General features: G+C 36.8%; 1 protein-coding gene across 4 annotated transcripts; it reads left to right on the top strand.

Annotated features, from left to right (window-relative positions):
- Positions 1-1020: 1020 nt before the first annotated feature.
- LOC140946034 (uncharacterized) lies at positions 1021-25433 on the top strand. Of its 4 annotated transcripts, none has more exons than XM_073395102.1 (21): positions 1021-1148; positions 3404-3555; positions 5880-6133; positions 7199-7327; positions 7680-7761; positions 8737-8778; positions 11041-11183; positions 13032-13147; positions 13909-13972; positions 14487-14885; positions 15590-15780; positions 16274-16614; positions 16872-16986; positions 18344-18598; positions 18985-19080; positions 19773-19797; positions 20253-20302; positions 21317-21378; positions 21759-21911; positions 22134-22304; positions 24392-25433. In XM_073395102.1, coding segments are annotated over exons 1-21 (2946 nt in total). In that variant the 5' UTR covers positions 1021-1043; the 3' UTR covers positions 24393-25433. The 4 variants fall into 4 exon arrangements, with proteins under 4 accessions (XP_073251203.1, XP_073251202.1, XP_073251204.1 ...); XM_073395101.1 differs by having other exon boundaries at positions 16271-16614; XM_073395103.1 differs by lacking the exon at positions 8737-8778 and having other exon boundaries at positions 16271-16614.

The raw sequence follows: 25433 nt of genomic DNA, 5'->3' as shown, positions 1-25433 counted from the left end.
CCCTAAAAATTTTTCATCTGTTCGGATTTCCTAGCTGAAAGTCTAGTGATCCGAAAATTATAGCGATCAAAACTTACCTTTTCGAAAATTTCAGCCAGAAAAAAGGCTCCCGAAAATTCTAGGTGACCTTTTTAGGTTAAAAATCCGTTAAAAATGGGCAATAATACCATTTTGTAGACGTTCGAAAATCCTAGGAAAGACAGACAAGCAAGAAATTTTACAACAAATGTTCCGAAAATTCTAGATCTTAAATCGTCTTCCGAACAGATATTTTTCGAAAATTGACGTTGCGTGCCCCTGGAGAAAGCTGCGAGAGCCAAAAAGCTCGAATCTTGCTATGCAGGATCAATGAATAATGATTTGCTCTTCGAAGTTAATTAACCTGAGATCACCCAGAGATCACCCAAAGGCAACCCATTAGATTTTAGCAGCTCTTGCTGACTCCCTCTGTACTTACCACTATACGAAAAAGAGCATGATCTCTTGTTAAAGTTAGAGTGCCTTACATAAGGCTTTATCTTAACTGACCTGCAGTGAGACCATGAGTCCCACTGTCAAACGGTGGTAGAACTGCCGGTAGAACTAGTCTACTGGCACTGAATGGCACGCTGAACAACTGCAGTTCACTTAACAATTATTCCTCGAGCCCGAATGGGCTCTGAGTTAATATTGACTATTGACTCACAGGCCATGAGGGCAAGAGGAATAATTGTTTTTAGTAAAATCCAACTAGTTGGTCCAAAATAGCGAAGATAAAAAAAAATTAGCTAGTTAGAGCTAGACTTTAATCCTTTTTTGCCGCCAAAAAGCCAGCGCTTTTCGCTACTAGGGGGTTATAACATATAGCCTAGTAGTAGTCCATTAGTTGTATTTTACTAACAGTCCGTAGCCGTTGCGTGACTTCCCGTCAAAAAACAGAACAATTGTGACTCGAATAATTATTGCCGCGGCTGGCTTTCCTTATATGGAAAGGCGGCTCTTGACCCTCGTCAAGCGAGTAAGAACAGGATGATGGGTAATTAGTGTTGCTACTCACGGTAATCATGGCGTCTTCAGAGGTTTACGAAGTTGTATTAAGCGGCGGAGCTCCTTGGGGCTTTAGATTGCAAGGTGGCAGGGAGTTCAGAGCACCTTTAAGAATTGCAAAGGTTGGTTGTCATGAAATGACCATGAAATTTAAATGTCATGTCCGTAAGAGAGCAAATGCCTCGGAGGCTGAAATGCTCCGTGACAGCAAAACAAACTGGGAACCCGCTAACTCTCTGTTCACTCTACACAGTACTATATTTTCGCGATTGCTCTTCCAAACTGCAATAATATATTTTCTTTTAAGTCTTCACTAAACCGTTAAATTGATTTTACAGATTTAATCTCGTTCGAGTCTCGCTGCATTGAAATCTCACGAACAGTATAAACTAACGCCAATTTCTGAATTTTAAAATTTTGTAGGAACGATATTTGATAGGTCGCCGATAAGACTTCAGTGACCGGTTGTAAGGATTTGTATCTACTTCAACAAATTTATTTCTACCACTCTGTTTCCTAATGAATTAATTTTTATCTAGGAATTAGTAGTTTCTTTCCTTTGTTGTCTATATTTATTAGGTTAGTTAGTTTTCCCAAGTTTTTATTTCAATATAATTCGTTCGAATGTTAAGCGCACGGTTCGTTACGAACCTCTGCCAAGTTATTGAAGCGACGAAGTGTTTTAAGCTGAATATAGGAATAATACTGTGGAACTCAATTCTAACAGAACCTTATTCACTTTCCTTTGAATTGCAGAAATCTCCTGCCACGTTGTAATTTTTTCTTTTGCGGCAGAACGATTTTCGTGTTGGTTTCATGAAATTAACACTTGTGGTTAAATAGAATTTGGTGATCCGTAAATTATATTAATAATATCAATTACTCGGTACAGGTATTTTCTTCAGTATATCATACTTACTGTAAAACTGGATTGGGAAAAGTGGCATTCTTCAGTAGAATATGCGCGCTTGATTGTTTGTAAATCTTGATACATACTCTGTTTTAATTTTATGAATTAATGATGTCTTGTAAACGAACGGGCCCCTACTAAATTTTGTTGGATAGAGGTTCTTAGCTTATATATTTTAATGCGATTTGTTGTTGAATGAAGTACTGATTCAGCTGATAAAATTCCAGATGAATGCCAAATTATTTTGTCATGGCAAATGTATAAAAATTCAGACAAAAATTCATTTTTCGGCTAGAAGTGTAAAAATAATAATCAATTCTCATGTAGACTATCAAAAGTTTTTTGATTGTGACAGTTATGCCTGTTGTTCTCTGGATTTTAGCCACTTAAACTTAGTTGTGTCGTTGCCAAAATTAGACTAGATCCAGTTTTATTTTGAAGTGTTTGCTCTCCTTTTACCAGCATTTGTATCTTTTGAACTATAATGTACGTATAAAATTGTGTTTCAAATTTTCATAGATAAGTAGATCAAGCATGGCAGATTAAAGTTACAAGACTTAGCTACGAAAAAATTCCACTTCCTGTGCATGAATTATCATGCGAAGCAAATAAAATATTTATATTTATAATTTTTTGTCAAAATCTGACATAATTCCTTTATTTTCACTACAGTACTTGATTACAAGTACAGAGTGAATTTTTCTGTCTCCATGAAAAAATGTGCCTGTCCAGTGCTTCTTTATAACCCCATATTTTGTCTGGTTTGTGGTACATTACTGTCTGCACAATTGTTTATCCAGTAGTCTCATCTGGGAAAGTTTATTGGTATGGGGGTTAATTTGTTTTAGCTTTAAAATTTCAAACTATTTTTATTTTTAACAAACTGATGTCTTTTATTTTTCGTTTTATTGTTTCAATAAAACGTATTTGAAATGATATTTCAACCAACTGCAAAACTGAAACCACAAAGTATCTTTAAAATTGGGTCCATGCTGGCCAGCTACTATAATGATGTCTCTAATAAGCCCCATTAGGTGCCCCCTTTTGAACATGTATCATGTCTTCTCCACCCCCCCACCCCCAGATAGTCAATTAATGGAAACAGAATGCTTTTAATGATAAGCTGCAGACTGCACAAACTTAAAGGTCTGGTGTAAGATACTGCTGGCTGAATATCAGTTGTAGTTCAATTTTATCCTTTTTTGAAATTTTATTTTCCTTTTTCTTTGGGTAAGGTTTTGTATGATAGTTATTTTGTAAAAGAAAAAAAGAAATAAACCAAGGATAAAATTTGAAAAAATAGTATTAATTGCAATAGGTTTTCTTTCTTGTTTTGAATATCACACCATGTCCTACTGGAAAATGTACAAATGTAAGTGGACCCAGAGATGTAATTTGAGAAATGACTAGTATCTTTGCTACATATATGTATATATCACTAATTATTTTGTTAAATTGTCATTTTAGGTAACACCAAATAGCAAAGCTGAAATGGCAGGAATTGCTGAGGGATTGTTGGTCAAATCCATCAACAACGCAGACTGTGAAGATTGGACACACAGTGATGCTCTTAATAGTATTAAAAAGACAGGATCCAAGCTAAAAATGATTCTTTGTAGGTGAGTTAAAAAAATGGACTTATTATATATTATTATATATTCCTATAATTTTGTTAGTTTTTTTATTCAACAGCATGGGGTGGCTGGGGGCTATGTTACAGACTGTTGTATATTTTGGTCAATTTTGCTGTTATTGTGACCTGATTTGCCTCATAGCCTTTTATCCACTTCAGGTATAAGTAATCACACATAACACTTTTAATCCATCAAAGCTCTTAACCAGATTTTGAAAAAAATGAAAAGTTCAACGACTTGCTTTAGCTACTGTGAAAATACTTTATACTGAGGAATTGCACATTCTTAATTCAATTTGCCACCATTACAATTTGTAAAGCTCTCCTAAAACACAGTGAAGGCAGACAAAAGTGTGTTAAATTCTTCTTCAATTTTTAACATTTTGCTCCATAATCTCCAAAGAATGAAAGGTTATTTTTTTGTTACGCAAGTGCAAAGTGTCCTAATGACCCTGTCTTTCATTGGATATGTTAATTGATTATTAATTGCTCTCTTACCTTTTATGGCATGTGGTTCATTTAGTTTGTTATTGAGAGAGAAAAAGGGATTAAATTACAAGCTGGGTTGAACTATGCTGTGCAAATGCTACAAGTAGCTATCTGTCCATGTTTGTTAAGTGAATCTTTAACCAGAAAGAAACTGTTTGTGAAAGATCATGGCTAGTGAAAGAAGATTTGTTTCCAAAGCAACCTTTAGTTTTAAAAGGTATACTAATAATATACCAATAATTAATTTTTATGGTTGAATAATAATCATTTTGATTTGTCAATGTGTAGCTTGTGTTTATCCTTTCTCCTTTACCAGTAGAAATCTCACTCTTTCATTAACTTTTGTCTTCTATGATCCCAGTATTATTGAAGAGTGACTGTTTGGCAATAATTGCTACATTAATTGTACAAGACATTCATCTTACATGTTCATCTTTTTTGCTTGCATTGAAAGAGGATCATTATGTTTAGAGATACATCATAATACTGCAGTTGTCCCTTTATAACGTCTTGCGTGGTTTTCGTTATTTGTGTGCTATAGAAGGGAACATTTTCTGTTATAGACTAGGGGATTTTGATTTATTTACACCCAAAGCTGACTATTTTGAAAGTGAATTTTCATGCTAATTTGCATTCATTATTTTTATAGTCTGTTAATACTTTACTGAATGTGTCTGTTTCAAGATTAAATCAGGAAATGAACTGCTTGCATAGATACAATAGATCAGATACCAAATGAAATGGTACTTTTTTCTTTTATTTTTTAAATATATTGTATTGACTGTTTTTTCTGTGTGTATATTAATAAATAGCTAGATGCTGACCAAAGAATTATTGTTCAATCAATTTTGGAGTTCAATGTAGGGAAATTTATTTTTACCACTTAAATCATTGGAGAATATCTAGTCTTTTCTGATTATTAAAAAACATATCTGTAGAATTTGTTTTGTAGACTTAGTGGGATAAGGAGCTTTTTATTTCCTTCAGCCCCATCTTGGTCATGCTTAAAATGTTAATTTGTAAATACATACCAACTGTTGTTTGTGTATATTATAGTAATAATATTGTAATAATGAAAAAATTACATGCTCAATGCCAAAGTTTGCAGGTGTTTGTATGGATTTGATCCCAATGTCTTGTCCATTATAAATGTTATATTTCTGCAATATTATTGAGTTTTGCCATGTATCACCTTCAAGTTCTATGTTTTGTCAATTAATATGTTGAATACATACACGGTAAAAATGTTGTAATAAGGTTATCACTTTTAGCTTTAACACAAGTGCTAGTTGAGACATGTTATTGCGTAGAACTCTTCTGTTTTTTTCCACCTGTTCTTCTCTAATTAGATAAACAAAAAGACATTGATGAGTGTATATCAAACAGAGTACCTTTACAGACTCTCCCTGACACATCTCCATCAGATGCATGTAGTGTTTATCATATCTTATTGACCTAATTCTCGCAATTTGTCTAGTTTGCAATAAGAACCCACCTTGAAGGTGTTATGTAGCCGCTAGTGATATGCATGTTTGGCTTCAGAATTCATGTTTGAATTTTTGCATTGGGTGTATCACATATTTTGGCCATCAATTTATTAATTTTAACCATACATGACCTGTATACAGTGTAGGTCAAGTGAAGGGCAATGAAAAGAGAAAAATAAGATATGCAGCATGTATCTTAAAGATTCTGATTGCCTGCTGAAATAACATGTTCATTGAGGTACCAGCAGCACAACATGGTTGTGATTTTCTCTTGCAAGTTTTCACTTTGATATCTGAGTTATTTCTCTTTGTTATGTTCTCCTAAATTTTTTAGAAGGCCTGTTTCCACGCCAGATTTTGTTTCAAGCGATGGCAGTTTTTTTACACAATCTTCATCATATACAACAGATGACTTAAGAAATGGATCTGCATCTACACATGTTTCCAAAGCTACATTCAAACCATCCTCTTCAAATGACACATTATCATATGTTACAATGCCAAGAGGCCAGGAGAAAAGAGATGTGGATGCTAACAGATGGAGAAACATTGAAGAAAATAACAATAATGCTTTCAATTCTAGAAAAGGTTTGTATATTTTGATAAATACAGTTACCACCAAATTAGCAATCTTAAGTGTTTAATGCCCCTACATTCATTTTATTTTTTTTGATGCATTCTAGTCAGTCTTAAGTTATAAATTATTTATGTCCTTTTCTCCTCTAAACACGCAGACTTTATTTACCCACTATTCCCCTGTTGTGTATCATTGATTGTGCTCTACTTTCCTATTATTGCAGTTTTTTTTTCTAGGTTTTCTGGTAACTTTTAAAATTTAATAATCTAATTAATTCTCTTTACTCAACCTGCCTCGATTAGCGGCTTTGCTAATTGAGGGTTGTGTACAAATTTGTTGAATTTGTAGCTAAGATTTAGAAATGGATAAAGTACAGTAAGTAAGTAAATATTTTTTAATCTGCCACAGGCATGACTTCATATATAATTTCTGTGAGCATTTTGAAGCTGTGTGGAATGAAAAATCAAACAGCAGACTTGCTTTTCAGCCCACACGAGGTCCCACATATCAACAGTTGATGGGATAAATGAATATTCAGGGTTCAGAAAACTTTTAGAAATTTTCAATGTGGTGGCTAAACCTATGGTCATGGAAGAGGTCATGGAAAGTCACTGAATTTGAAGAACTGAAAAGAGTACGAACCCTGAATTGTTTCCAACACAAGGGATACCATGTTCAGTGGGATGAAGTTAAAGCTGACAATCTTTTATTTTGTTTTGCTGAACATCCTTGGAGCAGAAACATCACTCTTGCCATTTTCACCTCTCAGGAAGTTGGCAAAGGGCGAATTTTTTTTTTTATAAACTTTGCAATATTAGTGGCCACAATATAGTCCTGCTCTCTGCACTCATCACTTAGCATTTTTCTCCTGACATGTGGTCTTTCGTTGTACTTTAAGGCATGATTTTTTTAGTGACCTGTAGCCACCCTATTTTACTTTGAAGTATTATTGAAGTGTTATGGTTCATGTTCATGGTTTTGCTTTGGATATGCTTGTAATCAAGCAAAAGAAATTTCTTCATTACTTGTGTCCATTCCCAGTCACAAATCATCTCTGTGCTCTGTAATTTTTTTAGATGATCTATCTAACTCCAATGAATGGAATCCTGATATTATATCAGGGGTGGTTAGGCCTCCAGAGCAAATCAAATTAGTGCATGGCATGGAAGCTCTCAGATCTGTATCAAGTTCTTCATCGACGTCAGGTATATTCTAAGTTTTTGCTTCCATAAGTTAAAGATTGGTGTTAAAGGTATGACATGCACGTGTACGTAGATCATTTTTCAAGTTTGTAGAGTGGTGGTTCAATTCCAAAAGTATGTAATATCATCTTAGCATGGTTACATTCACTCAGAGCATGTGTTGTATATCATAAGGATTTAACATAAATTATCTTATTATTATTATAATGTAGTCAAAAAACCTTGAACTTCACTTTCATCAATATTTGCAGTAAAAAAAAACGCAAAAGACTAATCTGTAACATTGGCTCATCTAGATAAGTCAGTCAGTCATTTTTTGCAATATTAAGCCAAAAATGTGTTTGCCTACCTGTAGAGCCTATATCTCAAGTGAGGGCACCTGCAGATACAAGGGGATTTGTTGATAAACCCCGCCCTATTGGACGTGGTGGAAGAAGGTAACCAACTCTTTCTTTACCTTACTGTACATTTATTAAAGACAAAAAAACTGTACAAAGTATGTGGCATTGAACATTGGCAAGTCTAGCATTATATGTGACCCTACCCTACACTCTGGGTGTCACTCCCGGTGTAAACCAGTAAAACTCATTTTGCAAATGTTTGTTGAATTGTACTTGGCACTTTTTGAGTCAATACTCCTACTTGTTTTTTTTAGTAAATTGCCATAGTTGCCCAAACCACTATTCTTGCCTGTGTTTAATACTGACTCACTGACTAAAGAAAATAATATCTTATTATATATTCACCAGGCTTTATAAATTCAAATCACATTCACTGGGCTCAAAGTTTAAATTTGAGTTTGGGAGTACTTGTGCTACCAGATGTAAATTTTTAGGCGTACTGCCGAAATTTTAGGCGCACAGCTGAAAATTTTTAGGAGCACAGCTTATAATGTTGGGAGCATCTATTTCAAAAGAAAAAGTAAAAAGCTTCACAGTGCCACGTTTATTTGTCATCTTCAGTTTGTTACTTTTACTTCAGTCCTGTGATTGATAAAACACAGCCGATTTGCTAGTGTCTAAAAGGTCATAGATTGGGGCCTAGTGAAAGTTTCAAGTTGCCTGTGGGGGTAAGCAACTGAAGATACACCATACTCAAATTCTAAATTCTTCTGCTACTGAAATGTAAACAATAGGATAACAATAATTATGTGCCAGCAGCCTTTTTATAAATCCTAACAAAGCAAAATGGTTGCAATAATTAATAACATTATATTTAATGCCCAAGCTGCCTTTTAATGTTTCAGTGATAGTTTTCTGGAAAATCTATTTAAAATAATTTTAAGTCAGTGAATTTTGTCTTAATTCATTTTTTTTAACATTAAAATAAAAATATGTTAAGTGATGGAAACATGTTCCTTACTTTTTAAGGATCATCATATTCATGTCATGTTCTGATTTATAATCTCATAGATTTGATGACACAAGTTTTCAAACACCTGGAACTAATCTACAGTTAGTATTTGTCTGATAACTTACCATTTTGATTTTAATGTAACACTGCAACTCACTCTACTGTACATGTACTGTAGTATTTTTTTTAATCATATTATTTGAACCTCAGATCATCTCTCCTCTGAGATACAATTATGTACATGTACTTACCATCCCTAACTACTAATAACCTGTTCTTATTCTTTGTTGTCATTGGTCATACTCTACAAATCTCTTTTATAAGTTACCACAGTTCATGTACTTACTTGTCATTCCTGAGTTCAGCCTTATATTTGGCATCATAACTCATACTATAGTTCTCTTTAGTGCTTGGAAAGTTCTCTATACAGGGATCTTTAAAAAAAATTAACTCAAGGTCAGAAGTACTTTTCAAAGGTGTTATTTCATTAAATTTTGTTAATTTACTGGAGTAACAGTGGCCAAACACATTGATGACCTTTCCATTATTAAACATGGACCTGAAGTACTTAATATTTCTTTTCAAGTAAGAAAAAAAACTGATAAACTAAATAAATCAATTGAAAAACAACAGGCCTTTTGCATTAGTTGATCACATAAATTATCAACTTTCAGTAAACACAAAAACAGTTTACTTTTGAAAAATTTTGTTAGCACAAGATGAAAGAGCAATTATTAAAATTAGGTAACCTGTGATTTTTCAAGCGGTATATCTCAAAAGAAACAATTGCAACTGATGCTGAAAATTAGAAGGATCTGTATGAGAAAAATAACTCTTGCCACCCAGTCACGCTTGAGTGGTTTTCCATACAACTGCTTGTAAATTCTGAAATGTTTATGAATTAAAAAGGAGATTTGAGCCCTGTAATCTTAAGGGAATATTTCACAACAGTTTGAAAATTTTTAAATTTACAAGGATTTGCATGGCAAACCACCCAAGTGTGATTGGGTGGCAAAAGTTGTTTTTCTCATGCAAATCCCGTAAATTTTTGGCGGCCATTGCAATTGCTACTTTTGAGATATACAGCTGAAAATTTGCAGGTTACCTAATTTTAACATGATTTTTCAGCTCCTGCTAACAAAATTTTTCAAAAGCAAACTGTTTTCGTGTTTACCGAAAGTTGATCACATGATCAACTTATGCGAAAGGCTTATTAATAAATAACTATTTGAATATAGTTTCAGGCAAACAGTTAACTCACTCTGAAAAGGTGTAAACATTGAAGAGAATAATTTTTTCATGTTTGTCTGTAATGGTTACTATAAAATTTGAATATACACTGTAACTGTGCGCTTTCTCAGATGCCCTTTCATTAAATATGTGACGGAGGTCTCCATATACTGTAAAATTATTTTTAAGAGTATGCAACTTATTACTTTAAAAATATATTTTTTAAAATTTAATTTTGCATTCTTTTTATATGGGATATATGGGTCACATACAAGTGGACTTGTTATGTAGTGACATTTTATTTCAAGGAGGACACCCCTGAAAGGGAAATGTCTCTCACTCTATGGCTGACAAATCTTGGGTGGCTATTGATTGTATGGTGGTTTTTGCTTAATCCAATGTCACTTTTTAGTTGGCCAATACTAAAAACTATTATTTTCTCAAGATGCTTACTGAAAAGAGAGTACCATATTTATTTGAATAAGCTCCCAACCTCAAATTAGCGCCCACCTCGAATAAGCGCCCATCCTAAAGGCAGAAAAAGTTAATAAGCGCCCACCCCCTCCTCCTCTCACTCAAACTCAAATAAGCGCCCACCCTCACTCCACCCCCTTCCCGCTCCCACCCCCCAAAAAATTGAATAACTACTAATAAGAGACTTCTTAAAGATGGAGTTTTCTTCTGATGTGACAGAAACCTTGCTTTGTTACGTCTTTGCATTTTGTTATTACCATTTATTGTTTTGCGGCAAAATAAACATACTACACTTGCTGAAATTTTAATAAGTGCCCAGCCTCGAATAAGCACCCACCTCGTGTAAACGCCTACCCTCAAGGTCCAAGAATTTAATAAGCGCCTTACGCCGTTAATCAAATAAATACGGTAACTAGTTGAATAATCTAGTTTTTTTAGTTTTTTTGCTCTGTAAAACTTGTTGAAAGATGTAGCTTGCAAATGGAACCACTACTCTTTGCTTCCCATGATTGGGAAAATTTTGCAAGACAGACAAGTTTTGGTCTCCAAAATTCCATACTGATGACCTAAATCGATCTGTCCGAAATATGGTCAGGAGTCTTGACGCTATAACACAGACATCTCTCTTGCAAAACATTCCATTCTCTTACTTATTCAAGGTTGACATCTGGTTCCATTGGTTCTGAGGAAGACTTTAACATGGCAAATGGTGATGCAAGTAGCTCAGACTCTGCACCATCCACAACTAACAGACCTGCTTTGCAGCAGTTTAAAAAACAAAAGGAACAGGCTGCAATTGAAGGTAACTAATTAATGGAATTTACTGAAAGTCACTGCCAAGCATCTTTTAAGTTAGTTAATATCTTTGCAACTGACCATAAGATCTAAGAGTTAAACCAGATTTGGAAAGAATGAAACACAAATACATGTTCTGAATGTCACATCTTCCAGGCTTCAATATCCCTTCACTACAGGCCCAAAGTTTTCAATAAGAGCCAGTAGCTGGCAAAATTTGCTGGCTATTTCACATGAACTCGCTGCCTACTTTTCCACCCCAGTTTAAATAGAGTATTCACATGCTATTACTGAATAAAAAAAGCCAAAATTTAAAGATGTCTGTGTTTGTTCAAACACTCTAATTTTTGCTCCAGAACGCTGGAAATGCATTCTAAGAGGCTCAGCTAGATTTCAAATTTTTCCAGAAACTCGCGCCTTTGGTGCTCTCAACTGGTTTTTTTACTGCGAGTTTTTTCCTTCCCCGCTTACTGCAAAGTTTTTGCCACCTACTTAAAATCTTATTGAAAACCCTGCTGGCCTTCCAGTTCTGTCCTGTCAACTCTCCTGGATAATCCGGGAGACTCCAGATTTTGGACTGTATCTCCCAGTCTCCAGATTAGAATCTGAAATAAATTTCCCGGATAGTCGCCGAAGTTTGGTATTTCTTGTAGACTTGAGTTTCCAACAATGAAAATTCAAATAATTTGTGATGTTTGAGGTATTTTACTGTTCACATCGAACATTTCCTCATAAACTCTGGTATGCCATTGTAATATAAGCAATAATGTGATTGGTGGGAAGTAAACCAATCAGGTCAAATGTTACAATGCCAACAACATCTTTTCCGCACATTTTGTGTCATTGCAAATATTCGTGACAATTAGAGTCAACAAGTATTTTTTGCACAAATGATGTCATGTGCCATGTGGTATGTACCATGTGGTATCATCCCTTCCCTATCAATTCTCAATATTTGAAGACATAGGGGGTTGACAGCCCTACCTTCATTGTTCATTGGGAAAATCTCAGATTATGTATTTGTAATATTGATGATATAATATTATTATTGTTATTATTATTATTATATTTTTATTTTTTATTATGAATATGGAATATTTTGTATACCATTTTATTTAACAATTAGTTCATGCATCAGCGTGCGTATGTCTTGATACTGAGCACGCGGGAAGTGTGGAGAGCACGAAAGAGGAGTAAGAGTAGCTCGAGGCACAGCCGAGAGCAACTCTAGCCTTTTGAGTGCTCTCCAAACTTCCCAAGTACTCAATATCTTGACATACGCACTGCTGAAGCATGAGGTAATTGTTTTATAACATTATCAAAGTGATCAATACAGCAGTTAACTTAAAATTTTATTATTGTAGGGCACGCTCAAAGCAGTACGTGTCAATGTTTACGTGACTATATTTTTTTCCTCTTATAAAACACATGGTAAACGCTTCATTGTGTACTGCTGAGTTATGGATGCACTCAGGAGACTCAGGATTGCTAAGCTCACAACAACTCCAGGAATTATGAATAGTTTATTGACGTCATCAGCGTGCTCAATAGGAATATGAAGCACGCTCGTGCTATTGAATTTGATTAGGCAAATTTTCTAGCTATGTTATAATCATTGTTGATAGACAAGTACTGTTCTGATCAGCTTCAATGAATGCTCAGCCCTAACTGTGAACTGGGCATCAACTTATGGTATATTATATCTGAATAGAAGTCATGTAGTCATACAAAACCAGCCACAAGGTGTCCATTTTGTAACATTTTATTATCTGATAAAACAATGGTAAGTTTATAATGAATCAAAAAGTATTATATTATTAAAAATAAAGATAGAAACTATCATGTTTTTTTTTAGCTTCAAAGGAACCAAAACCAATCAGAACAGTGCTACCTCCTGCTCAAAACAAACCCAGAAAATACAGCGAGGAGCCCAGGACTTCAGAACCAAATCCTCCAGGGCCTCATCGTCCTGTGAGTTAATGCCTTTTGGTGATGTTATATTCACAGCAGGTTAACAGTGGATAAAAAAAGAAATAAAAATCACCAACAGATTAAGTGTACAGGATAGAGAATTGTTTTACTTCTAATTCATGGGCTTATCATAGTTGCTCCATGATTTTAAATTGTGGTTCAATGCCAGTTTGAAATACACACTTGAACACTTCTTTCAGTTTGCTTTGATTCCAAAGAAGCTTAACGAAGGATGAAGGCAAAGGAAGAAAAACTGATAGGATCATTACGCTTGACAGTGGAAATGACAAGAAGTTGAAATGTGTGTTAGCTCAACACAAGCGTGTAAATATCACAAAAATTGATCTCTGAGGTTTACGAAATTCCTGTTTTCTAACTAAAGCCTGCAGAAAACACATTACACTGTAGTTAATGCAGGGGGGGAGGAAGAAGCATTGTGCTTGGCTGAATATAATGCATGTTATGCAAGCCAGTCTCACTAAAGATTCCTTGTACGCCTCATGTTGTTTAACTTGAGAGCCAACTGTTGTCCTAAAAAGGACAGAATCAGATTTTTTAAAGAAACAGATCGCTAGGAAAATAAATTGCACCATCTTCTTAATGATACAAGGGATATGCTTTCTGTTAAAGAGTTATGTTGTAGCTTCAACGTTTTTTTTCAATTCTTTTCAATGACAATAGTTACAAATGGTAAATGAAATGAAGGTGTTACTAATATCTTAGCATGAGAAAGCATGACATGCTTTATTTGTTAATTTCAGTCTATTCAGAGAGGAGGAAAATGGTACAAAGAAATGTTCAAGGAATTACATTCAAGTGCAGGAAGTATGTAGAAACAGGTTGACAACGTATTATACTAACAACGTTGAGAAGAACCTTTCTCTCAGCTGTTGTGAATTGTAAATATAATATTATCCACAATTCCCCTCAGGGCTTTTCATCGATAATTTACAGCACTGATTGGGGGACTTCAACCGGATTAGATTTGGTGCAGTTTACATTATTAATTATTTGATGTACTGATTTATGAAATAATGTCGCCGGATGTGAAAGTGAAGTTGAGATAGACCACCATACACATTAGGAAAATAGTGTGAGCACTTCAACATCACACAGGATTTTATATGAACCAGGGCTGCAAGACAGGTCCTCCGGTTTTTTGCTCTTTATTTTCTGAGAAGACTAGAAAGTCTAACCATTTGTAGATGACTTGATGTTACAAAGGCGGTACTTTCCCCTCATATATTTAAAGACCCTGATTGTTGGTCGAGCTGGGTTTGAACCTGTAGCATTCCAAAGTGGCCTCTGTAATTTTCCTACAATTACTTTTCCTTCTTAGCTTCATCAAACCTGTCTGGATTACTTGCCAGTGATGTAGCCAAGGGAACTGTTAGAAACCATGAGAGCACTGGTTCTATATCTCCAAGAAGTGCATCACCTTCCCCTGATCATCGTGGTGACAATGAGGTGTTTACCAACAGGACAGACTATGTTAATGATGTACCTGTCAGAAATACAGGTTCACTATCATCAGAGCCAAGAGCATCCTGGTCTAGCTCTGATGATGATAGAAAGTTACCCTCATGGCAGAAGCAGCAGACAAGTGAGAAAAGACCATCACGTGTGAGTGCTAGTCATGTGCCAGCATGGTATAAAGACATGCAGAGAGGTGTTGAGGTCCCTGTGCAGAAGATTGAAGAACCTGAGTCTTACATGGTTCAAAAGAGACCATCATATGGTAAACTTTCTCTTTCTTTAGGTTTAATTTTTAGTTAATTATAAAATATATCTACTTTCCTTCTTAAAAAAATTATAAATTATTTGCATTCATTTAGAGTTTATTTACAGTTCATAGTGCTTTACAAATTCAATACAGTTCTGACTTGAGAAGAAAAATAAGATAAAGAGAAAATGAATACATAATAATTACATCACGAACCAAAAGCTATGAAGTATTGTTTCATGTCTTGCTTAGATGAATTCCCCAGAATTATTTAAGTCAAGGTTTCGTACAAGCCTGTATTTTAGGGTTCCTTTTTACAACTGTAAAAGTTGCATCTGTAATTGCTATGATATTTTTTTCATTTAATTCTTAACCCCGCAGTTCCTGTATGTGATTTTCATATATTCAATATTTTATTGTCACCCTTTCATGAGTTTATAACGAATTACCTGCTCCCAGCTGGCTTGTTAGCTCAATTGGTAGAGTGCTACACCAGTATCGCAGAGTTCAAGGGTTAGATTCCAGTACAATTAGCCTGAATTTTTTTTTCAGGCTTTCTTTTCGCAACTGGAAAAGTTGCGTCTATTACTGCGATGATCTTTTTTCTTTTAATTATCCACGTTGCAGTTTCTATTTTATGTACGATTTTCATATATTCATAATTTAAGTTAGATGTGTTGCCAAGTCACTCAATACACCCATTTTAAATTTTTCTGTAGCAAACGTGGGAGAAGAGAGAAGATTTCAGGAGCCACAAGTCTCCATAGCACCAATGGCCATGACGTCCTCACCAAGTTCCACTTACATTGATAACAGGAGGGCACCTGTCGGAATGACAGTTCAAATGGAAGAAAAGTATCAGCCTCCTAGTGCCTCAAGCTTGTATGAGAGTCGCTTTAGAGGACGACAGGTTTGTTTTATATTCTTATCCAGTGTTTACATGTGAGGTGATGGATAAACAAAAAGAATGCACAAAAAACGATTAGGCCAATATCCAGCCTTATTGAGGAAACAATCTTTTTCAGTTCTACCCTGGATTCTTCCTATGCTAAAATCACAGAAGTTTGAGGAGGCTGTTGAGCAGTTTGAAAGATTTATGGCAACGTCAATAGAGCCAATAACAATACCGTGATGCCTTCTGCTAATGAAACTATTTGTTTGCAAAGTGCATGAAATAATCTTTCATGGAAAATAAATTACAATGTAGCAAGAACCCAGCCGGCCATCACATTATGCTTTGTTAAGAAGTGATTTAAGTGCAAACTTTAACCCAATTTTTTATGATCGACGGAGTTTTCTCTCCTCTTGCATTGTTATTTTTGTTTTGTGTTAGCTACCCGTACCCAAAACTTGTAGCTCTGGTAATGTGATTTGACTGGGATTGATTTGATCTGTCATAGCAGGGTGCCGCGAGAAAAGCATCAGAAGAGCTACAAGTAAGACAACAGCCACCCTCTGATGAAGATGTGTTTAGAAGGCGAGAAGAAGAAGCTGCCCGCCGGAGAAGAGAAGAAGAAGAAGAAGAAGAGCAGAGACGGAGGGAAGAAGAAGAGAGGAGGAGGAGGGAAGCCGAGGAGGAAATGATGAGAAGAAAAAGAGAAGAAGAAGAGGAGCGATTGAGGCGAGAATACGAAGCAGAACTGGCCAGGAGACGGAGAGAGGAAGAGGAGAGAGTCAGGAGAGAGGCCAGCAAACCACAGTTTATTGCCAGAGCTTTGTACACCTTTAATGGTCAAACTGCAAAGTAAGACATCAATTTACTTTGGAAAAAAAAAACCGTTTGTGGAGTGTTTGAAAAAACTTTTACAATTACAATTCTTGACAAAATGCGAAGTTGAATGCAGCAAACATTTTTCCAAACCTTTTTCACTTCAGTGATCTTCACGCGCGAATTGTGAATGAGTTTGAGAATGACATTTAACAAGAGCTTTACAAATATAACCTTAAATCGGAAAATTCGTTTTATTTCCGTGACCGAAAATGATTTCCTTTCTTCCTCAGGGAGCTGTCCTTTAGAAAAGGTGATATTATCAGCGTTAGACGGCAAGTAGATAAGAACTGGATAGATGGAGAACTCAACGGAAGGCGTGGAATTTTCCCGACAAATTATGTTGAGGTATTTGACTGCTTGGTTGATTGAAAAGATTTATGTGGCCAGACGTTTGGTTTACATCTGAAATGTAGAGACCTTGCTGCGTGTAATTAGCAACGCTCCGAAACGAAGTAACTTTTTAATGGAACATCATACTTTGGTATTACTTCCGCACACTCCAAAGTTTAGTAGCTTAAGAGAGTCTTGAATGGTCACACTATAGGGATTGCATTTCACTGACGAAGTTAGAACCACTTTCTACCGCAAAAAAAGTACCGCATTTGACAGTAAAATACTGCTTTGTACCTTGTATATACGTTGTAAAACGTGGAGATTTCATCCGCACAGTCAGAAAGTAGAATAATCTTTTATTATATACATACTGAGAAATATCAAAAAGCTATGTCGTAAATTTTCATCCACTATTGATAAAATAAACAGTACTGCGGGGCAGTAATGCTCCATATCATTAAGCGACGCATCTTTCCTATTATAAAATGACTAAGATAGTACGCGTGTTCTTATTGGTTAAAAACCTATTGTTTATTGTGCTGGTAAACTCATAGAAAACATAAAGTTATTTAATAAAAGCAATAGACCACACTTTCTATGGGTTTACCGGCGTAATAACCCACTTGGGATGTTGAGAGAACACCCGAAAAGCTAGTAAATCTCAAGCCCAAAGTGATTTACAGGCTTTTCTCGCGTTCTTCCAACATCCCGCGTGGGTTATCACGACAGTAAACCCATAGAAAGTTTGGTCTATTGCTTACGAAACTCCACCTGATATTGCCAAATCACCCATAGGGCTATCGTTAATAATATGAAGAATTATGCAGATCTCGGAGGATATTATCCGCCGAGGGCAATTCTTCAGAATACACGCGTACGAAAGCTGGATCCAATAATGTGTTTTATTATTCATTCAAAATAGTTCATGCTTCACAACATACTTACCTCAATTGATGTTATTTGTCTGTCATTCGGCAAATTTAGGACATTACATGTAAAGAGATGTGTGGTCTAGCAGTTATTTTTCAAGAGCAGTTTTCAACCGTTGAGTTGTAGTTTTGCTATTCTTACTATGGTTTTAGGCAGAAGTTCGGCTATTTCTTCTTCGCAAAACCTGTGAAATTTTTCGCTATTATCTACCAAAACAACTGAGCTAACGCAACGTCTTTCCTAGAGCCTCTCGGTTGCGGAACCTTTTTCTGGCGATAGCCTGCACTGCTGACGTCATTTTTCCGGATATCGCAAGTGTCTCCCAAATTTGGTCAAAGTTAGCTGGTCCTGAAGAATAAACAGGGGGGATTCGAGCCAATCAGAAATGGAGAAATATTTTGAATGAATAATAATGAACGTTAATCTTCTGTTTACGAAGGTTCGCCCCGTAGAAGAAGATGATGAACCAACTCATGTTGCACCCTCACAGAAGATTGTTCCTCGTGTGCAAGTTGTCCAACATGAGGTTCCCCCTCAACAGCGTCAGCCGGCGGCATCCTCGTATACTCCGCAGCCACCCCAAGCTCAGCAGGTCTCAGCACGCCCTGCTACTCAGACTGTTAATGTGGAGGGTGAAGCTAAAGTTAAATACAGCTTCAAAGCGGAAACACATAGAGAGCTTCCCTGTAGTAAGGTATGGTGGCTCGCCACTTTCTCACCGGCAAATCCATGAAATTTCGTTAAGACTATCGTGTGTATTCTTTAACCACTTAACCTTCATTCCCAAGGGGTGAAAGTGGTAATAAAGAGGAGAACTTGGCAATAAACTTAATAAAACACTTAGTTATCCTCTCCCCTGATGGGGCTTTTCAGGGATAATAAAAAATTGTTTCAAATGGAACATAACATGGTTAAAAATCCCACCTTGGAGGAACGAGCGTGGCCGAGTATTCGAACTCGGGACTACAGAGAATAAATCCAGCGTTACGTTCAGGGTGGTTCCTGAACTCGGGGCCTCTGGGGCCTCTAACCGCTTGGCCACGCTGCCTCCACGAAAAATTTGTTTTGTTCCTTTTTTAGGGAGATATAATATCCTTAGTTCGAAAAGTTGACAGTAATTGGTACGAGGGACGAGTGGGAGATAGGAAAGGAATTGTACCATCAAGTTACTTAGAGGTAAGAGGTCTCAATCGTTTTGTAATCGTCATACAACAAACGCTAATTTGTACCACGTGACCAAGTTTCCCTTTTACTTGTCGCCTACTGTTCATTATTTCTACACGCAAATTAGTGGTTTCACGCAATTTTTTATCCATAAGAATTTTCTGAACTGTTTTTATCTGCTCATTTTCTATTTTGATAAATTCTCAACTTGAATCTGACGTTTGCCGTTTGCCATATACGTGAAGCTTAAACTCTCTAATATGATGGACAGCTGCTAAATCCTCGGCAAAAACTCTGGCTTTGATAGACTTACTGACACATTTTTGGGTTCCAGCATCGCGGTTTTATTGTTGACAGACATCGAGTGGTATCTCTCAACATATTTATTGTGTTTTCTCCCTTTTGAGGCCACTAAGTCGTATCGCTGCTATATGAAAATATATTTCCTGCTCTATAATTAGTACTAATGCCAATTTAAATGTTAGGGAATACCACGCCTCTTATACTCGAGTTTTCTACGAACTTTAACTTCAGTGCCGATGGCGTTCGCAGTAGCTACAAACAGGCAGTAGTTACAAACAGGTTATACTTTCGCGCTGAAAGCACAAATCGTAAACTGGTAGAGATACATTACATATATCGCGCCAGGGCGGTGCAATAAAACTAGAACCATTTATCGCTGACATGTACCATTTTCATTATAGGTTTATAAGGAGCCTGAAGTTCAAGGTAGGTATATAGAAGGTCATATAGCAGACTGCCTAACTGTTTAGAACGTCTCCTTCGGGAATTAAACTATCACACACATCTCAATACTGTAGTGGCAGAGTGAGACAAAAAAAAATGGTGAATGCTTTGTTTAGCGAGGAAATGCATTTAGTTACGCGAGACAGTTTACAGTCACTCCACTTAATACTAGTAGAACATAACGGGATTAAAAACCCCATTTGGCATGAGGTAAAGTGTTGGCTTGTAACGTCCTAGCCAAGGAGTTCAACAGTGAGCGACCAAGAATTCGAAAGAACCAAAGCAAGTGGTCAGACTGAGGATGTTCGCTCACGGAAAATACTTTATCAAGAGTTTTATAAAGAATTTGGTTGCGCGGTGTCTCTTACCATACATTTTTCTCTTATAAAATTCTGTCTCATCACCGAGTTATATATCTCCTCCTCTGTATGCTTTAGTTATTCGTCAGGAACAAATACAGCCAGTCCCGTCCGCCCGAGTGGAGCAGGTAAAGGCTATATTCTGTTTAGTGTATTACAACTCCTCATCTACAATAAAAGTGAGATTTAAACTGTGAAACTCTTACGAGTGGTACGAGTTTTAAAACCAATGTTTACGATTTGTGCGGTTGGATCAAGTGGTGTATCTGTTAAATTCATGCAAGGTTCATTACTTGGAAAAATAATGTGACTGAGTTGTAGAGAGGTACAGAGTCGTACATCTTGTTAAACTGCATCTCATTTAGGGCCTGTTTACGTGGAGGTGGAGGACAGCCCACCCCTCAGCCGGGGTCATATTTTGCCAAGGTGGGGTAACCCGCCGTAGCCGGGGTCGGATTCGTGATACATCAAATTTGCTCAAAAATTCACTTTAGGGGTGGCTTTGCATCATTACCAAAGGTAACAATACAACACGCCACTCAAATTCTAAGCATCTCTATTGAAAAGCATCTTATAAACGTTACAAGAATTGTAAGAGTCGTACTACTGAAAAAGGCCCTCTTGTCTCCAACTCACCACAAAAATTGTAAGTTTGCCAAATGAGATGTATGTTCCGGGCTAAGATGCACGACTCTGTGCCACTTGAAAAGGCGCTCCCTCTTTAGAAGTCGGCACCAAAATTCTAACTTTCCCCACGTGAGGTAATACTCCATAGAATTTTACTGAAACGTATTATATGAATTTACCACCATAACCAATCGCTCAGGTGGAAAGCCTGTTCTAATACCTCTTACCACTTGTAATAAGGCTCACCGTAAAAAGGGGCTTCTTTCAATTATTGGGGCATTTTTGGGTGGGTGAATGATTAATTATTATTTGCCTATTGAAGCCTCTGACCCTAATAACTGATCTTAACTAGTCTAGTGTTGGATTCTTCAACGATCCCAGAGTACTAAGAGCCACTGTTTCGACATTAGGTTTCTGGCGTGGCGAATGTACCAAGAAGTTTTAATCACGGGGGTCACTGTTAGATGTTTTGATGCTTTGATAACATGTCATGTTTACTTTGTTTTCTTTGTCAGGCTCCCGATTATGGAAGAACAGAACTTGGCTACGATCAACGTCCACATCAGCAGTCGAGAGGGTAAGTTGGGTGTAATGTAACAACATTAAAAACGGTTTTTAAAAATACTTAAAATGCGCACTATTATTCGGAAGTGACTTCACCATAAGCATCGTTGGATAGTGGCACATGGAGACAGTTCCGTTGAAAAAGCAAGATAAACGTTTTTGCGAAATGGTCAAAACTATTCAACGTAGGCAAGACCCACCACTTCACGCACAAACTGCCAGTGTGTCTATGTATCTCTATGTTTTTTAGAAGGAAAAAAATAGAACATGTAAATGCCTCAATGCAGTTTGTCTGACAATGCAGGCTTCATGCAGTACGCTTGTTTTGGCCCCTTCTCTCACCACTAAACAATGAATGATGTTGATTGCGTTCCAATTCTTTGTTGTTACCAGTCCATCTGGGAATATGTACTCAGGCCAGGCTCCCAAGCAAACACAAGTCAAGTATATTGAGGAGAGAGAAGAGCCTCGTTTTGGTAGCAGAGGAGTGGTGGCTCATGCAGTTATTGATGAGCCGCCGAGAATAGGACACGAACAAGGGGAAAGGTACAGTGACGTATTACTTAGCATACATAGTATAGATTAATTGGAATAAGACAGGTAAAGCTGTTAAAAATACCTTTTTGATTTTCGGCCATCGATTGGCCAACAGTTGATCGCGCGTTGTCTCAATAGTGCAAGTTATTTTCTTCTTTCTCCTGAAAAAAAAATTAATTTAAGTAGTTTGAACGGTATGCTTTTTTTGAAAATGATTTTTTTTCTTTTCAGATATCGCGCTATGTTCAGTTATGAACCTGTTAATGAAGACGAGTTACGTCTTGAGGAAGGTGATGAGGTGATTGTATTGGAGAAATGTGATGATGGCTGGTTTGTAGGAACGTCTGCTCGCACCAATTTATTTGGCACGTTTCCTGGTAATTACGTGGAAAAAGTCAAATGGTAAGTTAATATGTGTATAACCTTCACAACTTGTGAGTCTTATACAAAGTTATGCCTTTACGGCTGTTTACGGCAGGGATCACTATTGTCCGTTTACGATGGCTTATCCGCTACTCTTGAGATAGTTACGATGGAAAACTTCGGTCACTTGCAGGCGAAGGAAGAAGCGGTAAACGTTACACATTTAAACTCCGAACTGGTGTGAACGTTTCCGTTTCTAACATGACGTAATGAAAAGACGTAAATCTCATTGACTGATACTTAACACTTCACCAGTGCTGAATGAGATTCGAACCCATGCCCTTCCGGTTACAGGTCGTATTTTAACATGTAGTGAAAGACGCAAGTTGGTTTAACTCTCGCCGCTTTGATCATGCGGGAGAGAAAATTGTCACACCACACAACCTTTAAAATCGTGGCGTTTACATCTCTCTCTTCCGTTTTTTGCTGCTCTTCTCCTTTCTTTCCTTGTGAATACAAGCGTGTCGTGGCACAAAGCTATTATTCGAATTTTTTAGTCAAAGTGGTTTGTTTTTTTTTTATTTTTCTTTGGCTTGTTTGACTGATTCACTCGTCTCTCATTTGAGAATAGTTTGAATCTGTGTGTTGAAGTGGTACAGGGAACGTCTTTCCTTACAGGCGGTTGAAAAAAGTTATTCTTAATTAATGTAATATGACCTATAAAGTGCCGATAGCCTAAAACTTTTAATTATGTTACTGAAAGAACACATTTCTACTAGCCTGTTCACAGACCCTCTATTTTCTCTTCCAAGTTCGTCGAGCGCACGTGATAAAAAACAAATCCGCGGGGGATTTATTGACCGTCGCCGATGTTTTCGAAAAGAACGAAAAGAAAAATAAAACAACGTCTGTGTACAGGCTACATTTCTACAGGAACTTCCACGATTTTAAGTCTTAATTCCCACCCGTTCCGCTGATCACGGAATTGACAGGCTCATATGTGACTTCATGAGACATAAATTCAGTAACCGAAAAACGGGATTTTATGCATGCTTACCTCTTTCTTAGGGTCGCCAGTGTTACTGTATCTCACTGCAACACATCTTACTGACATGTTTTACCTTTAAATAGCTTTTTCAGTTTCTGAATTTTATGAAATATTTCTAGAACTCCACATTTGTTTGCCTGTATCTAAAGTCACGTGTTCCATAATTTACGTCATAGTTCCTTAATTTTCGTCTCAGTGCCTTTGTTTCTGAGAAAAGACTAAGACGAATCTTGACAATCGTGTATTCCTCTTTGCATGAATTAAAGCAAAGAGTAATGACGTCACTGGACGGCATTTCAGACGTTACTGAGGGAGTATAAACGACTCGAAGTAATCGTCTGAAATTCAGGCTAGGTTATGAGCACTTTAGATGGTTTCAGACGTGGTCCACTTGTTAAGGGTATTGATAAAGAGCACTGATGGAATTATGTTGGAGCTACAACCAGGTGCAAAAATCCTCCTACTTCGAATGGCTGCTCGTCAAACATCTGTGAGGAATAAAACTCACCTCCCCCTCCCGTCCATTCAAAGTTGTTCTTTTAAGTTTTGAGAATGGTCTTGCATTCTAGCAACTTTAATAAAGGGAGGAGGGGGATCACAAGCACAAGATCATGGGCACTGGATCAGTTAAGCCAAAGTATTACAGTGTCGCGAGCATTTTTGCAACTGTTTATGGTTCGCTCGAGACCACAAGCAGCACTTCAAACACACAACTTTCGTAGTTCCACGTTTTTTTGTTGATACCTGTCATGTAATTCTCTGGACCCGGTTGTTGAAAAGTTGGATAGCGCTATCCACCAGATAAATCGCTATCCACTGGATAAGTATTACGAAAACTAATTGCGTTTTCAGCGGGATAGTGATTTATCCAGTGGATAGAGCTATCCACCTTTTGAACAAACTGGGGCCTCTGATAAATTCGATGGTGTGACCATTCAAATTAAACGGCGCAGTCGGCTGGCGGCGGCAGTACCTGCACTCGTTACCTTTAGTTTTTTTTACCATTGACTTGAATGTTAAGAATAAATGAGCAGTGATAGCGTAGATCAACCTATGGCGTTCTATTTTCTTTCTTAAGATTTGATGACTGAAAGCTTGCAATCACAAACGCTGAAGCGAAAACCTGGGGGAGCCACCTTCAACAGATAAAACTGCAAGGTCTCTTCCATGCCCACCGATCGTCCGTGTCAAGCGAGGAACTGTTGAGCATTTTTATGAACATTTTATTAGACTTTTATATATGGATGATGAATATATATTTTGAAATCAAGATGCGGCGAAAAGGGTAAAACGGAGACGTTTTCATTATCTCTTTTATGAGAATCTTTTTATCATGTACAGTATTTTTAACAAGGTGACGAAGGAATCAAATTGATCATCAAGTTGACCCTAGTTTAAATAGACAGCCTAAGGCCTGGCTAGCCGGATCTGGGTAACGCCCTTTTCTTGACTCAGCATGTGAACGATATTTCAAAGTGGCAAAGTTCTGCTTAGTTGCATTCACATAGTAAATAGTACCACTAGAAAGGACGGCTCAGTTACTTGTAATGACGTTTTGGTTCAAGGACGAAATCCTTTGCTCTCAACATTTGCCGCGACCATTCAAATTAAACATCTTTGGCAGTTTCTCGACGGTTTTAACTACAGAAGTTAGTAGTTCTTTAAGTTAAAATGAGACATTTTCATTTCATGGTATGATCATGAAATGTGAAAAAACGACGGAATGTCTCCGGGGCTTTACAGCTACTAAGCTCAACACTGGTCGCAAATATTAACCTAGATCCGGCTACTAGCGCTACGTGAATAGCAGTGATAGTGCGTTTCGCATGTGTTAATGAGCAGTGTGCTTTAGTTTGTCGGTATCACACAACACTTCTCCGGTAGAAAATTGTTTATAGTGAAAATACCGAGTATCTACAGAGTAGCTGCTCTTTCTGGGCAGAAGGGCTTTAAGTATCTTGTCAAGTTGAAATCAACTGATCATATTAAACCATGCTTTTATAGGAATATGTAATTAGGGGTTAGATAGGAAGCCAATGTTTAGAAATGTTTCCAATTGTTTTAACACTGTGTCTGCTGGAGATAAAATTATAAAATGACGATTTTTGTTAGCAGAACTA

Source organism: Porites lutea, chromosome 8, assembly GCF_958299795.1.
Source record: "Porites lutea chromosome 8, jaPorLute2.1, whole genome shotgun sequence".
NCBI classification, from domain to species: domain Eukaryota; kingdom Metazoa; phylum Cnidaria; class Anthozoa; order Scleractinia; family Poritidae; genus Porites; species Porites lutea.
This window is presented reverse-complemented; position numbering and strand designations above follow the sequence as displayed.

Excerpts from the sequence above, each read along its gene's own strand:
- LOC140946034 (XM_073395101.1), top strand. The coding sequence starts at position 1,044 with ATGGCGTCTTCAGAGGTTTACGAAGTTGTATTAAGCGGCGGAGCTCCT. Across the intron at positions 13,973-14,486 it reads ATTACATTCAAGTGCAGGAA|CTTCATCAAACCTGTCTGGA; the intron begins GTATGTAGAAAC and ends TTTCCTTCTTAG. Across the intron at positions 19,081-19,772 it reads TACCATCAAGTTACTTAGAG|GTTTATAAGGAGCCTGAAGT; the intron begins GTAAGAGGTCTC and ends TTTTCATTATAG.